Consider the following 16,275-nt stretch of genomic DNA (forward strand, 5'->3'; position numbering starts at 1 on the left):
CGTAGTAGAAGCATTTTACATTCGCACTGGTAGTTATCAAGGTCGCGTAACTGAGTTCATGACAGTACCATTATAAAAACATGATTTGAGAGACGCTGAAAAGGGAATGGCGGTGTAAATAGAAGGTCTTTAATGTGACAAACTCGAGAACAGGCGACAAAAGTGAGTCCACAGGAAAATTCTTTCTTGCCAATATCCACTACCACTTTGGTTAGAGTGAGTCCTTGGGACTTGTGGATGGTAACAGCCCAGGCTAGCTTGAGAGGGAGCTGCAGGCGAGAGCGGTAAGGATCATGAGTCCCAAAAGCAAATCATTGTGCCGGTCCATGACGTATGGATACAAAATTGCAACGGTGGAAGTCGGCAAGGATCATGAGTCCCAAAAGCAAATCATTGTGCCGGCCCATGACGTATGGATACATACATACATACATACAGACAAAATTGCAACGTTGAAGACTAGGTAGGGACTCGCTTCGCTCGCCCCAATAAACTTATTTTAATTTTTGTACACGTTTTTAAGGAGAAAAATCATGTCATCGATAATCTCTCAGATTTATAGGGGGGAATCCCCTCCCCTCTCCATGAAACCCTACCCAATAGTTACACCTAACAGAGACAAAGTCAATTCTCACCAGAGTACATCTAAATCAGCAGAGTTGTGTACCCACCTTTCTTGATGATGACTAGATTGAGCACACTCAGGTTGCTGTCCACTATGCAGCCTCTCACTGACTTGCGTTTCCTCTCTCCAGTGCGTCTGAGTCTGTAACAACTGTGCCGAGGAGCTTAACACAGCCATTGGTGAGGACACCTTGCTTCATGGGGAAGCCCTGCTTGTCATTGCCACCGCTGATACGAACCACATACCCTGTGTGTGTGTGTGTGTGTGTGTACAATCTTACATATCTATAGGATTAGACCTCATAAAGGTAGGGAGATTAGATCATGTGATTGGTCTAATCCCCACCTATCCCTGGTAGGGGGCATTAGTTTGACAAGTGCTACCCACCTCAGCTTCTAAATCCCAGGGGGGAAATACCCTCCTCAATGCAGCCCCGTACTACTGAGATAATTGTTTACCTCTCCACTGTTGTCTGAAGTCCACAGGACAACCTTTGAACCTCCTCCTGGTATTAATTTTGTGACAACCATACTTATTTTCCGAGCCTTCGTCCTCCAGCCAGTTGTCATCACTTCGTTCAAAGCGTTTCTTTCCGCTTAATTAGTCCATCAAATGGCATTTGAAATGCTGAGCTGGGTATCTGCTCCATAGTGTGTTCCTCAGTACGGCTAGACCAACACCACCTCACTCTTGCCCCGCTATACTCAACCCTCACTCGAGTTTCTTCAGTGTTCCATTGATGTCCCTGATGGCGAGACTTGTCCTCACAAGACTTAGCCTCGAGACCACGCCGATTGAAAGTCTAATGCGGGTGTAGCCTCGATCCCAGGCCGGTGAAGGAGGCTAATGCAGGTCTCTGAATGCGGGTGAGAAGCACAAGAGGGTTATGATCGTCACACAGATTAACTACTGACAAAACAAGGAAGAAAGCTGTTCATAGTTTTGATGATCCTTACCATACACACCCGCACAGTGGATGGCTGGTGAGGGAAAGCGACAAACGATCCCTATAGGAGCTTCCGCAAGGTTCGGGAATTGTGGGATACTCCAGTAAATAGCTAGTGGCAGTAGATAATGTGGCAAAGAGCATCGCAGCGACTACAAGTGAGTGGTTAGTCATGATCGACAAGGAACTATTCAGTGGAGCTAGTGTATAGGATGCAGCTTTTGATGGGTGGCAGTCAATAATCTGGTATAGCCTCGATCCCAGGCCGATCCGTCTCTAATTGAACGCTAGGTCGCCTCCTCGGCCTGGTATTGATTGTATCTGGGCGTGACCGGAAACTGGTAAGTATCAGCTATGTACTGTAAAATCTTCAGTTTATCACAGTTGGCTAAAAATACAGCGATATAATGATATAATGACACTAGAAATTAATACTGTGCACAGCAGTACTGCGTCCATAATAAATGCAGATGTTTAGAAGCGAAGATCTCAAACAAGAGCTTCCAGGAAGACTGAACAAATACTGCGTTGGATATGCCTGCTCAGCCTTCAGGTGGCATAACAAAGATTGTGTGTTCACAGTGCATCAAGAGACAGTAGAATCCTGACGTCACTGGTCAGGATAGCAACCACAAATGTTGAAAGAGCCATTCCACGTCAGTAGTTTTAGTGCAGGTAGTTCTATAAGATCGGACCCTTGGGAAGGACACGAGTGGCACTGGGGCATCCTCTTTCAATGAGTTCACACCCATCAGCTAGGAGGAGTACGACGGGGGTTGGAGGGGAAGGTTCCATTTTGCTCCTGTATACAAATTAGTGTGAACTTAAATTCACCATTCCACTATACATTTTATATCTCACAGTGATGGTCCACACAAACTAGCCACGATCCCAGGCCGCACTTCCTTGAAGGCCGGTGAAGGAGGCTAACACAACACCAGTGCCAGTGCCGTAATGTCATATCTTGATCCAGATACCAAGGATTGGGCTATAGGCTATATATAGTGTACAATTTCCAATGATGAAAGGGTATTGTTGATTTATATCGCTCACCTTGACAATACATCCCAGGCCCAGCCACTTGTGGACACCCCTGAGCATAGTATACAAGAGATCGATGGCCAGAGTCTGAGGATAGACTCTACCAAGTGTATCTGGCAATCAATGGTCTAATCAAGCGCTTGTATTAATTAAATTGTGTAGTCAATCAAAGGTAGCCACTGATAGCAGAAACTTGAGAACCTAGGTCTGTTCTTTCACAAGAGTGATGCTCCTTCTTCCTTCGCACAAGACAGCTCCTCATACTCTAGCTAGCTAAGCCTACATCTATGACAAACTAAACTTGCAAAGAATAGACCTATGACACGGAGTTCTTTGTGATTTAACGGTGATTTTACAGAGTAAGTATGCTTACATACACTATTAGTGTTCTATTCGCTCCAACTTGCTCAGGTATTCGCTCTTTTTTAGCGAATACCTGAGCAACCACAGCAACCACAGCACATGCCCAGATACACGCCCAGATACAATCAATACCAGGCCGAGGAGGCGACCTAGCGTTCAATTAGAGACGGATCGGCCTGGGATCGAGGCTATATCTGGTATAGCTTTTATTATACTAATCCAAAACTTCTGTGATAAATAATTATACTCATGTTTTGCACATGTATACGTTACTTCAATGTGTACGAGAAGTTGTAGATGATGGAGGAGTACAAGGTGACACTGTGGAGGATGCATGAGGACGACTCATTGGACGGCTTGGAGGGTGTCATACAGGATTGTGAAGTAGAGGGGGAAATAAGGCATGCTTTTAAAAGTAATCATGCTAAAAAAGGTCAACTCTTATTTCACTACCCTGTTAGTATTGCCAGCTTCACATTCAGTCATACCATCATAGAGATGATACAGTAATGACGTGACGTGGATGTGAAACGTTTCCGGATTCCAGTATTCTGCTTGAATCTATAATTATCATACCCATGAAGCTTCTTATACAAACTAATATTAATTGTGAGTAATAGTTGACTTGAGCAAGTGTTCCTGTACACCATTATGCCTGCATTCATGTATACACTGTGGAATCTACATTTGCAATGATTGTATATTGTGACGTAGGTATGGTAGAATGCTTCCTGTGGGAGTTGCGCTAATGAACTCTTGATCCAACAATTGTTGTGTTAAAATTTCTTATTGAATTTTCAAAACCACATTAATTAATTAATTATATCAAATCATTGAGAAATTGAAATTACAAAAGTGTGTTCAGTTTGCAGTGCTCTTGCACACTATAGAGAGATAGTCCTCCTTCCATGCAGTGTGACAGCCAGCACCGTCGCGAGTATGTGGCACTGCATCGCTGGCCCCCTGCCCATCCGCCCATGGGACCATCTGGGATATCTGCAGCAAATGCATAATACATTAGTCTCAAGCAATGGTTGTTGTATAAACCACCTACCTATTGAGGCTATCCCAGTCCAGTTGATTGGAACGTTCTGTTAGTTTCCAGTTGGTTTGAAGGTTATGTTAAATCCAGGTGGTTAGAAATCGAGTATAGTTACACGTACTGTCTATACAGGGACAAAGCATATCATGTGTGTATGTAGTACTAGGCACACCCACAGCTCACATGAAGGTGTGGAAAGGTGGGTGTGGCCTTGCATTAGAGGTCACATGTACATTGTAGGTGTGGCCTGACCACTCCTCCTCCTGATCATTTTTCTTCTTCTTTCATGATTTATAACAACGAAAACGAAAAAAGAAATCAAAATATGAAGGGGCCCCCAATAAATAAAATGAGTTGATGATTGAATTATGACTGATGAGATGTAGTTGAGTATAGTAGCTGTGGGTACAAGGGCAGAGGGTTAGAATACACACACACGATTGTATAGGACAATAATGTTGCAACTCATAATACACACAGAACACTATAATCATAGCTATAGGAGCATGTACAGTGGAATCCCTCTATAACGAACACCTTAATTTGTATGCATGGGGATCAATGTTTTGGCCTTTATACATCAGAGGTGGCCTTTGTTGAGAGGTTGTTTTAATTGTAGTACACAAACTGTTATTTGGGACCTGAGTGCCTGGCCGTTATATATATAGCAACTGGCCTTTATTCGGAGGTAGTTGTTAACAGAGGTTCCACTGTAATACATATATAATATAGACACTCACTTTTTCTTAAGGAGGAGGACATTGTATTCCACCAATGCCAGTGATGTCATTGCTTGGTGAAGAGATGCTCCATACAGACTTGACTTAATTCAGTATAGTAGCAGTAGATACTCTGTATAGTGTTGTTTCCTCTAGTATTCTCCAAATTCTGCCAGTGGTCTCCCAGAACATGTATTGTGATAATAACATTGTTAGGGCAGAGGTTAGGACACAGCATGTAATGTAATGCTCATGCAGTAATAATAATGATGCCTATTATTATAATGCTGGATATAACTCCACCCTTGCAGTACAACCCAGGTGAGGAGTGCCAGTATCAGTCGCTGTCCGTCCACTGTCCCTGTATATATATATATATAGAAACAATTATACACATGCCTACTAGACTATGACCACTTAAGCCTCTCAATACTAACATTATTTTAACACTATGGGTTTATACAGTTTATGCTACACAAGAGTAGCTAGGGGGAGGGGCTTAGTATCATGTGATACAAATCACACACACTCACTCGTCCTTAAGGAGGAGGGCGTTGTTTGTATTGAAATCCTTCCAGTGATATAGAGACTTGACTTGAGTATAACAGTAGGAGTATAGTAGATAGGCTTGCTGTTTCCTGTAATCTGGTGAGCATGGCAGAGAGGCATGCATGGGGACACATGCATGGGGGGGAGTGGGACTCAATACTATAAAGGAGTCAGTCTCAGTACATGTCTAATAGTTTGTTTGTTTGAATTAAAATTAATCAGCTCTTCATTGCTTGCTTGGAATTCCAACAGTAGTCTGTATTGTAAAACACAATAGATTACTAGTGTAGAGGTGAGGAACACATAACATGGAATTCAGTACTAATACAATAATGCTCATGTCAGTCATAATTATTATAATGCTCAGTAACTTACAAACACACACACACAAGAGTAGCTAGGGGGAGGGGCATGTCATGTGATACAGATTATACACACTCACTCGTCTTTAAGGAGGGGGAAGTTTGTTAATTCTACCAGTACGTAGAGAGATGATCCCTATCGTGCAGACTTGTACTTGAGTAGTAGCAGTGCGTTGTATAGACTGGACGCTTCCTCTATTAGAGTTCCATTAGTGGTCTCCGGTCGGCTCACAACATGTATTGTGACAAGAGGTGATTGGGGTCAGAGGTCAGGACACATGATTATAGCATGCTAATTGGACACAATGCTCAGTAATGAACGTCATTATAATGCTCAGTAACTACATAATTGTAATGCTCAGTAAAATACAACTGCTATTCCAGCCTCCTATCCATGCAGGTGAGGAGTGCCAGTATGAGTCCTTGCATGTTCCTCCAGTGTCCCTGTAGAAACAATTATACACATCAACCAGAGCAGCTCAGTATAGTGTGTATTGATTGCATGAGAGGAGACCAACACACACACAACAGTAGCTAGGGGGAGGGGCTTAATGTCATGTGATATAGATTATACACACTCACTCGTCCTTCTTCGAGTGGCTGGAGATAAATTGACTTGGGGACTTGAGTAGATAGCTAGTCTTAAAGATATTTTGTAGACTTAGACACTTGATTTTGCAGTTTTAACGTTTTTTGTGGTCCATTTTCAGTTCTGTAGAAATTAATAGCCTAACACACACAACTGCAGCCACAGTAATAGTACAACACTCCTCACCAGTCACTCTATTCCAGGCACCATAGTCTCCAACACCAACACAACACAACAGTGACTATTGAAATAATATAATAACGAGGGGCCCCTCAAAACATAATAGCTGTGTACAATAATAATTATGAATGAGATGATTGGTCTTTGTAATGTTTATCGAGTCGAGTGTGATGGATGAGGAGATATCGTTGTGTATGGCCGGCCATACATGTACGTGTAGCCTTCGAGAAGATTCGTTAGTGTTCCTGGCCGGCCACCTTATTGGCGAGTATAGAAGAATCGAGAGTCTTGAGAACGGGCTTGAAATGTAGAGAAATCTCATGTGTCAGCATTTTATAAGATTTTCCGCGCATGCGCTTTACAGATTATTATTATTGCTGGCTTAGCAGTTTTCTGCAGAAAAGAAGGAGGGGCTGGATCGTGTACAATGCATAAGCAGTCAGAGACACTTTCTCCGGTCCATGTAGTCACACACATTTTGCTATGACCTTGTATAACTTGTTGTAGGGTTCATTGGACCTTTTTGGTAACTATAAATTCCTTTGTTTCTCTATGAGGACACTGTTAGTTGCATTTGTTTCAGATGAGAATACTAGCTCGACCCCGATGAGGGAGGGAGGGGGGGAGGCCTTCATTACTCATTATCCCATTATTATATTTTGATGACGTTAGCTATAATTATCCTGTTTTTTTAACTGACGACAATACACAAAAGGACGAAGTATGAAAAAAATAGTTTAATTTTTTTACGGACTGGATTTTTGGTGCACAATGCAACTTGCAACATGGCACATGGTAAAATAATGCAATGTCAGCCAAAAAAGGACTTAGACCTCAAATAATGGCTGACTTAATTGAGGAGGTGAACAAAACGAGGAGGGAGGTTGATCTGAAACAAGTATGCATGCAACTAACAGTGGCCTAAACATGATATGATTATTACAGTCACAATAATGAGAGCAGAGCCTTCATGTCTTCTTATACGTAGCGTCGGAGAGTTTAATTTGGAGCTTTTTGAAGAGGCAGTTGATTGATCTTCAGTGAGTATGATGCTAGACTTTCTGCAACTGCTTTTATACACGGACATTAATAAAAGGGATCTCCCTGCATGCACAGACAAATCTATAAAGACATGCACCTTAATATATCAGCAGCCCTTGAGGCTCCTGAAGAACGAGGAAAAGAGTCCATACGTGTGTACCTCCCATGCAGACACTATAATTTGTTTCATCTTCTATAATGAAGTGCATCAGTTGGTTAACTCATGCAGCCATCTACATCTATAAGTCGGACCAGGCCGATTTTAATCGGCCTGGTCTCGAGGCTATACTATAAGCCATGCACCATCACAAATACACTGAGGTGCCTTTTCTTACTACTCAACATCCAATTCTTCATTATAGTGATAGCTTTCAAGTAACCTGCTTCCAATAATTTCACCGTCAAGCTTTGTTGGGGAACTCGGAGAGATCATCTTTGTCGTGAATTCTTGTCGGATAGATAAATATTTTGGTCACATTTTTGCTTATGTAATTAAATAGTTGGACCAGATTATGGTGCTGTTATAACACTTGCAGAGTGTGCTCTATATAGAACAATCAATAACATGATCTTGGTTTTGACATCTACACTTTATATAATACATCTACATACAACTTTGTATATGCATGATTGTATAAGCATTCTCAGCACATTCCTAGCTTTTGTCATCGTATAACTATTGAGTATATTAATAGTACAAGCTTTGCAGTTTGTTGAGGAACTTAGATTCTCAAAAATTGTTGAGTATCCTGAGGTATTTCACATCCGTATCACCTTGTTTGCTTTTATCGGGACCTCATAGGCTATTTTTGGCTTTCTCCATCGAAGCTTGACACTGTTACTAGCTATATAATCTTATTTGTCGAGACAAAAAAAGAGGTATAATTTTGTATTAGTTTTGTATTGCTTTGCTTTGAATTTCAGGCACGGAAATAACTTCGATGCAGTATACTCTTGGTTTGAACACAGTTTAGAGAATCCTTTTACGTCACTGTATGCTCTTATAATTATATAGACTATAGCTAGTACTCACGTTCCAGAAGTTTGAGTTGCACTGAGTGCATGCAATATTGTAGTGTGTAAAGAACGCTGGATGGTTATCGGGCTTTTCCTGTTTAACTTGTAACGTGCATGTGGTAGTGGCCGGTGCCTGAGATAATTATGTTCGTTGGCGATCCTAGTTGTAGAAACTGGTAACATAAATGTAGTAGCTATATACTTGAGGACTCTTATATACCTACTTATTTTTTCATTCCGATTCGGAACGTTATATCTCATGGTTTTGCATGGGCTATATCGTCAATTGCTCACCTGTTAGCGATTGTTCCTTCACATTCAACAGTTACAATGTCTATACTGGAATTTGTTCTTTTGAAAGCACTTTGAACTCTACTTCGGCATGCACGAGCATGCATGTATAATGGGTTTCCTGTAATAAGCCTAACTGCTATTTGCATGCATAACAGGTTTGCGAGAAAATAAAATAATGTATAATGTACCACTCAGCATTATCATGGGAAATAGAAGTTATGCATACCTGATCTGACTGTAGGAATGATGCTGATATCAATTTCAGTTGTGCATAATTATATATACTCAGACATGAATAAGCTAGTTGGTATATAGCTTATAAGTTAAAATTTTGAAATGCCCATGGCTATAGTTTTATAATTATAGCTAATAGTTGTTATACAAATCATCGTAAGCAGGTCTTTATGCAATGGACAACCATGCACGGGAATGAGTTGTCAGGACGGATTATCACTACATAATAATATATAGTGCCAATACAGAACTTTAACAATAATACTGTGCAAATAGTGTGCTACAAGGAGAAGGGGGAGCCCCAAGGCTGTCAGCCTGATGATATAATTATTTTCTTTTCTTATTATTCTCTTTCAAATTTTACTACGTAGCGGTGGTGTTCAGTCTGTCAATTATCAGTGATGATTTTGAAATTATTATTTTGTAGCTATATCGAACCATTCCTACTTATTATCATAATTATGCATGTGCTATTAATTAACGTGTGCCTGGCCAATTGTGGATTCGATCTAACATGCAGTGGTAATAATTATCGGGATCTTTAAATCACACAAAAGAGTATAATTATAGCCTCGATCCCTATAGTTGTTTACCTATTATAACCATTATAAGAGCGAAAACTCGGCCTGGGATCGAGGCTACAATGTGCTGGGCTTAATATAAAGACATCAAAAATCTATTTGTATAGTTGTATACTGCATGATATATAGCATTACCTGAGGTATAGCCTCTTTCCCAGCCTCAAAACTGTTTCAACATTGTTATAAATCGGCCCGGGACCACATTACAGAAAGTCCTCTATAATAATTATATTTAGTGCCGAAAGATAAAGTACTCCTCCATGCATGCCATGCCTAGTGGCTATAGTGCTTATACAGTACATATCTTGTAATAACTAATAATAAGATGTGAGATTATATATAGGTCGACCAGACTCTGATCATGAGGGTCAAATTATGCTAATTATTATAATTATACAATGTGCTGCCAACATTTCAGTACTCATCTCTCGTGTAGATGAACTGGCCAACCCTTTAAAAGGTTTCAGTCTGGACCACCGTAAGAAGCAGCTGTCAGGTACGTGTGAGTGTAGTGGTTAGTATCATTGTGTGTTATATACTGTGTTAGAACTCAAAATGTTAGTGATGCATCATAATTATGAGGTCCGCAATAATTATACTAAGGTGGCTTGGCTATAATTATATAATGTTTCTTCTTGCATAATAATTATTCATATTTTACAGTGGCCCTGAGGTAGTATACCGTACACACATAGTATAGGCTCGTCGTTTTATGGTGTAAATGTTCTGTCAACTATGTTATCGGATTCTCTTATTATTCCTGTAGCTCTATAGACTGACTGTGTGGAGGTGTCACGGAGAGTGAGTGCAGAGGTGGCTGAATTGAACTTTCAGCTAAAAAAACACTCATCAATTCACAACATCGATCTATAAGCTATAATTATAGCTACGTAAAATAGCCTATCAAACACTTGTACTTAATTCTGTATTGAAACATGACTTGTATTGAGAGGTATTACGTAGTCCCTATATACTATAGCTTTATTGGAGGTTACACTACACTTGGCCTGGCTACATGCAGTACTGTGTATACTGAATAACCCCATGCATGCATATATACATTCAAACGCTGGTCTGAAAGATATACCACTCACTGCATGCATGCATGGATATAAGTTATGACTTGGTGCGCATGAGCAAGCGAGTTATATAATTATATGGACGGTAGTGTTTGTTGCTCAAGGATCAATGAAGTGCGTGTATAAGAGTTTCTATATAGGATAGTCATGGATTGAAATTTGTGGATTTGCAAAATAAAAATAATATGCTTGCAAATATGCCTTATATAATTATGTACTATTCAGTGCATGCAGCCTTTTCAGAACGAACTGTGTGTAGCAAAACTTGTCCATGCATGGAGTCTATAATAATTATACTTAATAATTAGCACTATAATTATATAGAATGCTATAATAGCTATAATTATTGGTATAATAGGTATAATTATATATAGCTGCACTAATCGAAGAGAGCTGAAACGCTCCGATCCAACTGATGCAGCATGCCATTAATTTTGCATCCTTTTCAGCAACAACCATGCATGCATTCCTACCCTTTAATTTGAGTTTCCCTGCATGTGATTCTGCCTGATCGACAGCTGTCTGTATATAATAATTATAGTAATGTTTGACATAATTATCCTCATGCAGATCAGATCGAGGCATAAGCAGCCGTGATGTTTTAATAGATTATCGTTAATTACCAACTTTTCATTTAATAGTCGGAACAATCACTTTTGATGTAAAACTTTTGCAAAAAACATATAACTGTAAATCTAAATAAAAGAAAAAGCTAAGTTATAGAGGGTGTAGCATAATTATAATTATAATTATACGTATAATAAAGTGTTCAGCATCAGCATTATAATAGTTAACTGTCAATCTAAATGACAGAGCTAAGCTATAGGGTACAGCATACGTATAATAATTATTGTTAGTGTTCAGCATTAGATCATTAATAGTTATAACTGCTCCATCTCCATCATCATGACTGTGTGGGAGGACTCAGTTAGTTATTATACAACCGTGTGTAATGATTACGACTGCATGTTAACCGCAGGACGATACAAGGTGAACTTTATGAACCAGTACAATAATTATTAGCTAGATAATTACCGTATTTATCGGACACTTCTAATTACCCCAGACATTCTTTTGGGCAATTTTCTTTGTTCTAATACAACGGACACTTCATGCAGTGCTTTAATATTACTAAATATCCCGACAATTATTTGAAAAGTTGAGTTTCATTCATAGACGGCAAGTAAGACTTAGAGTACTGCAGTTGATAGCTTGAGAGCTAGTTTAGATAGCTAGTGCAACTATTCAGTCGCACACTGTTCTATTAAACTTAGCTAGCTCGCATGCAGCTGCTTGCTTGTTCTAATTAATTATTCCAGACACTTTGCATGCTCTATAAAAATCTGTTCCAATTATACCCGGACAATTTCCAAAATAATTATTTTTTGCTGTCCGATAAATTAGAAGATAATTATAAGGTATAGGACTCAGGTATAGTATAATTATAATGGACATCTATAGCTACATAATTTAGCTGGCAAAAAACTAACCCCAAAAATTAATAAGCATTGTAATTTCAAAAATGCATAATGCACATGAATCAATGTATTAATAATTATGGCATGACAAGTATACTTAAAAGTGTGTACTTACATTCTGAGTCAAGTACTGACAGACTTGAGCAGCTACTTCAGTTCTATTCAGCCTCAGTAGCAGCTCCAACAGTGCTCTGAATGTGGCCTTGAAGGAGTAGAGTTGTTTCCATATTGACAAGCACCTGGTCATGGCAGTCTGAGCATCGTATTGAAGGAGGGTAGTTCTCACAGTAGTTTGATCAGCGGCACTCAGACCCATTGCTTGAGAGTAGAGCTCCACACTGTCGAAATAGGCAGCTATGACTGCGACTTCATTATCAGGGATCTCTCTATCAAGTTGGACGGTATCGACATGGTACTTGTCCATTAACTCTTGTAGACCAACTCCTCCCTCATCAGAGGCTGTGCCTACAAGGAGTTGAGCATTGATATTCAAACTGGCAGATTATAGGGGGTCAGTTGTAGTATACTAGGTCACTGCATGCATGCATGGTGTACCAGATTGGGTGTAAACAGCTAGTGAAAAAATAGCTCCATTTTAGGTATGATGATAATTATTATAAGAGACAGAATACTTCGAACAGTTATTATTAGATCTCTGACCAGGACTTGAGGGTTGTCTGACGTCAGTTCTCTCCTCATGATCAATAGTTGTCAGTGTGGCCCCGTCTAATAGGAGGGGAATACAATTATAGTGTAACATGCATGTATAACGTCAGATATAAAGCTAATAGCTATTATGCACCTATACAGTAAGTTAGTCTGGCAGTTATAGTACCTGTGTTAGCTGTTGGTCTGGGGGCTGGTAGTAGATCATCACTAGTCTCCTTAGCAGCAACACCAGCCAGTTCCTATAGAGAAACTAAAATTAATAAGTAGGATCATTATAATTATTAACCAACAACTATACATTATATACTGTGTAATAGAATTCTACCTCATGCCTTAATTAACAGTTTAAGTAATTAATTGCGATGCACACAACAACATATAGCCAAGCAAGCATTTTAACTCACGAGAGGGTTTCGTCCAGCAAACACACTAAGTGGATCCAGAATTCTTCTCAGTGCTTCAACACTGGAATCTCCAGTGTTGTTCCAGACTATCAGAACATCATGGAGATTATTGCACTCTTGAAATGCCGCGCTGGCATTCTCAGTAATAGCTGTGCGTACGATATCAGCCAGTCGAGGATTCTTGTTCCAACAAGTTACAAGGGCCGAGATGAATCGATCAGACAGTTTCTTGTGTGCTGGATTGAACAGATGCTGTACAATATTCTCACCGAGATCAGCGTACACTTCAGCTTGGAGCAGATCACTCAATAGCAAGTTATTTACACCTTTAGTCGATACGACAAACATTTTTTGGTTGACAACACTTTTAGCTATAGACTTGAGATCAAAGACGTGTGTATCTTCCAGAGGGTAGGTCACACTGAGAGGAGGAAGGAGGGCCTCCTCAGTGACTACAGTAGAGCATAACTCAGTGGAGGTGTCAACAACTTTCTTCATCACAGTAGAGCGCAGCTTGAAGAGATCCAGTGAGAGATGGTGAGCTTGAATCAAAACAACCACTTTCTTCTTGTCAATGACCTCCACTAGAACTTTGTCACCGTCATCAGTGCTCCAGCAAACACCAGTCTTCCAGACCGAGCAGTGATGTTGTAGGGAGGGGATATGAGCTTTGATCACTGGAGCATGACCAAGCGAGAGGGATAATCGAAGCAGAAGAACGTGAAGAAATCGAGCGTCTAGAAACTGGTTCTTGTGAGAGCATGACATCACCCAACCAAAATGATAAGCAAGGTCATCGCGATGCTTGAACACTTTCGTGTCAACTTCTAACCGGATGAGGGCGGGACAGAAGAGATATTTCTCGTCAGGTGATACGAAGTCATAATCGCCTGTTCGATGCTGATCAATAAGACGAAGGACTTCCGGGTCTTCAATGGGCACAGCAAACTCTAGATTAATCAAGAATCCAGTGAGCATGTTAGTGTCCAAGTCAAAAAAGTGAGCAGCCAGCTTGGAGCAAGGTACAACACCGGTACTGGTGGAGAGTTGACAGTGCTGATCAAAATCTTTTGGAGCAAATATGGAACCATTAATTTTACCTAGGAGCTCTTCTTTCTTGAGGACAATGAAGCTCTTTTCTGGTGAGCTGGTGTTGTGTAGGAAGAGGATGTGACCTTTGTCATTGAGCTGAACACAGATATCAACCAGAAGAGGAATGGTTGTCGGAATGAATGGTACAACTTCTTTGTGCTTCTTGGAGAGGACTTGACTGGATTCCTCTTTTATTTTTTGCTGAACTTGCTCCAGTGATAAGGCAATTTCATTTTTGCCAACAAGGTAAATCAGAAACATGTGTGCATTTAAAGAAACAGCCAACGTTGATCGAATACTGGCGCAAGCAGGGCCGACAGTGGCTCGCAGTATCTTCATGCCACTAGAGTTGGAGTAGCGATTATCCATGGGAATGAACTTCAGCAGATCTAGGGTCGGATATCTCGAAACAGCTTCCAAAACAATCTCTTCTTTCTTTGAAATCTTCCGTTCGTCAGTTAAGCAATCAGCATGGCTACCTACCACAATGAGTGGTGCTTTGCCCTCCATATTGGCACACTGGTTGGCAATGATGCCCAACCAATAGGAGACAGAGTGAGTGGTGTAGGTGTCATCTTTATGGAGGCCTAGGACTAGGACAATAATGGGCCGACATGCATCAACTGCTGACTTGATAATGGCAGCGTGACTGCTGTAGTAGACCTCTTGACCAGCAAAGTCATAGACCAACACATCTCCAAACACACGGCTCTTGAATAAGCGAGGGATGATTCCGGCTGTTTTCTGGCTGACTCCATCGACTTCTTTAGGAGAGACGAAGATGTTGACTAGAGATGTGAATGCAGTTGGCTCGTGTTCCATTGCTTCAATGAGAGTGCTCTTTCCTTCTCCACCGTGACCGATAACAAGTATCTTCACTGGGTTTTTCAGTGGATCCTTCGAAAACACTTTACCAAGAGCTTTGCGATGCTGGGAATATGCATTTTCAGCAGTAGCTCCGTGTTGCAACAAAAGTAGAATAACATCCTTGCTCCCTGCAAGAAAGAGTGGTGTGTGTCCATCGTCATCTTTGATATTGGGATCACAGCCAAGGACGTTCAGAAGATACTCAACAAATTCCGCGTCCGATTCCTTGCATGCTAACAATAGTGCACCATCTGTGGCAGGAATAACAATTCACTGAGTACCTGACTTATACAGTTATTGGGACAGAAGAAAGTATGCATGGAATATCCTCTGATCATGAATTGACTTGCACAGTACGTTATGCTTCTATACATACATATAGGACGTATTTATTTAGCAGTGACATGTACTATAACTGTATTATGAAACACAAAACTAGACTCTAATTATTAGGAATGGGTTGTAACTGCAATTATAGTTATAGCATGCAATGGCTGCCACACTCTGGCAGTACAGCTTTGAGGTTTTTTTCTTATAGCTAATACAAAAATCTAGCTCTTTAGTGCAATGCTAACTCATAACTTTGCTACAACAATGGTAACTGTAAGTAAAATTAGCCATAACTGCAAATCCATAATAAAAATCCAAAAAAGCATGGCTATAATTATAAGTGGACGTTGAAAGTTTTGTTATTTGCACAGTCGGCTTTACCGTATCCCTTGTGTGCCTACGCCTCAAGGCATAGCAATTAGGTATTGTATCAATCAACCTTACTAAGCTTTTACCTGCAGCAACCACGAAAATAATTATTACACGAAAATAATGACTAAAATAATATTGCTCAACCACGAATGTTTTGCCCCCCAAAAGTTACCCGCTATTATGGTATACTATCATAATAGTAAAAACATTAATTTTAAATTCATATTGACCAGGAACTGGAAGAAAAAAGGTCAAGACAGCTCATCATAGCATGTCTCACATTCTCTCAACATCATCGGACAAGGTAACAGCATACCTATATTACACAGAGTCCTTCTATAATTATAGTGATATAGATATATAAAAGAACAACTCGATATCATGCATGCACCGAAAACAAT

At 40.2% G+C, this 16,275-nt stretch overlaps 2 protein-coding genes and 3 long non-coding RNA genes across 8 annotated transcripts in view; all 5 read right to left on the reverse strand.

Annotated features, from left to right (window-relative positions):
• Positions 1-1,403, reverse strand: part of LOC135338503 (uncharacterized) — a 65,646-nt gene extending 64,243 nt beyond the window's left edge. For both annotated transcript variants that reach the window (XM_064534660.1, XM_064534662.1), the window contains exons 1-2: positions 1,084-1,403; positions 672-871 (exon numbers count right to left, since the gene is read on the reverse strand). In XM_064534660.1, coding sequence (XP_064390730.1) covers positions 672-802 — 131 coding nt within the window. In that variant the 5' untranslated portion in view covers positions 803-871; positions 1,084-1,403. The remainder of the gene's footprint in view (positions 1-671; positions 872-1,083) is intronic.
• Positions 1-16,275, reverse strand: part of LOC135338555 (uncharacterized) — a 59,717-nt gene that overhangs the window by 5,590 nt on the left and 37,852 nt on the right. The window lies entirely within an intron of this gene.
• On the reverse strand, positions 1,929-2,889 carry LOC135338591 (uncharacterized). The gene is made up of 3 exons (XR_010395624.1): positions 2,625-2,889; positions 2,433-2,566; positions 1,929-2,373 (listed from the first exon to the last, which is right to left on the reverse strand). It is a non-coding gene; the product is annotated as an uncharacterized LOC135338591 (long non-coding RNA).
• On the reverse strand, positions 3,744-6,754 carry LOC135338630 (uncharacterized). 3 transcript variants are annotated; one of them, XR_010395670.1, is made up of 8 exons: positions 6,423-6,754; positions 6,230-6,359; positions 5,728-6,091; positions 5,270-5,541; positions 4,758-5,097; positions 4,201-4,416; positions 4,030-4,141; positions 3,744-3,971 (listed from the first exon to the last, which is right to left on the reverse strand). It is a non-coding gene; the product is annotated as an uncharacterized LOC135338630 (long non-coding RNA). The 3 variants fall into 3 exon arrangements; XR_010395671.1 differs by having other exon boundaries at positions 4,030-4,137; positions 4,201-5,097; XR_010395669.1 differs by having other exon boundaries at positions 4,201-5,097.
• The window catches only part of LOC135338450 (uncharacterized), a 36,226-nt gene continuing 31,269 nt past the window's right edge, over positions 11,319-16,275 (reverse strand). Inside the window, exons 7-11 of the mRNA XM_064534587.1 lie at positions 13,214-15,423; positions 12,976-13,048; positions 12,801-12,866; positions 12,256-12,605; positions 11,319-11,572 (exon numbers count right to left, since the gene is read on the reverse strand). Coding sequence (XP_064390657.1) covers positions 11,567-11,572; positions 12,256-12,605; positions 12,801-12,866; positions 12,976-13,048; positions 13,214-15,423 — 2,705 coding nt within the window. The 3' untranslated portion in view covers positions 11,319-11,566. The remainder of the gene's footprint in view (positions 11,573-12,255; positions 12,606-12,800; positions 12,867-12,975; positions 13,049-13,213; positions 15,424-16,275) is intronic.

Source organism: Halichondria panicea, chromosome 7, assembly GCF_963675165.1.
Source record: "Halichondria panicea chromosome 7, odHalPani1.1, whole genome shotgun sequence".
Taxonomy (NCBI): domain Eukaryota; kingdom Metazoa; phylum Porifera; class Demospongiae; order Suberitida; family Halichondriidae; genus Halichondria; species Halichondria panicea.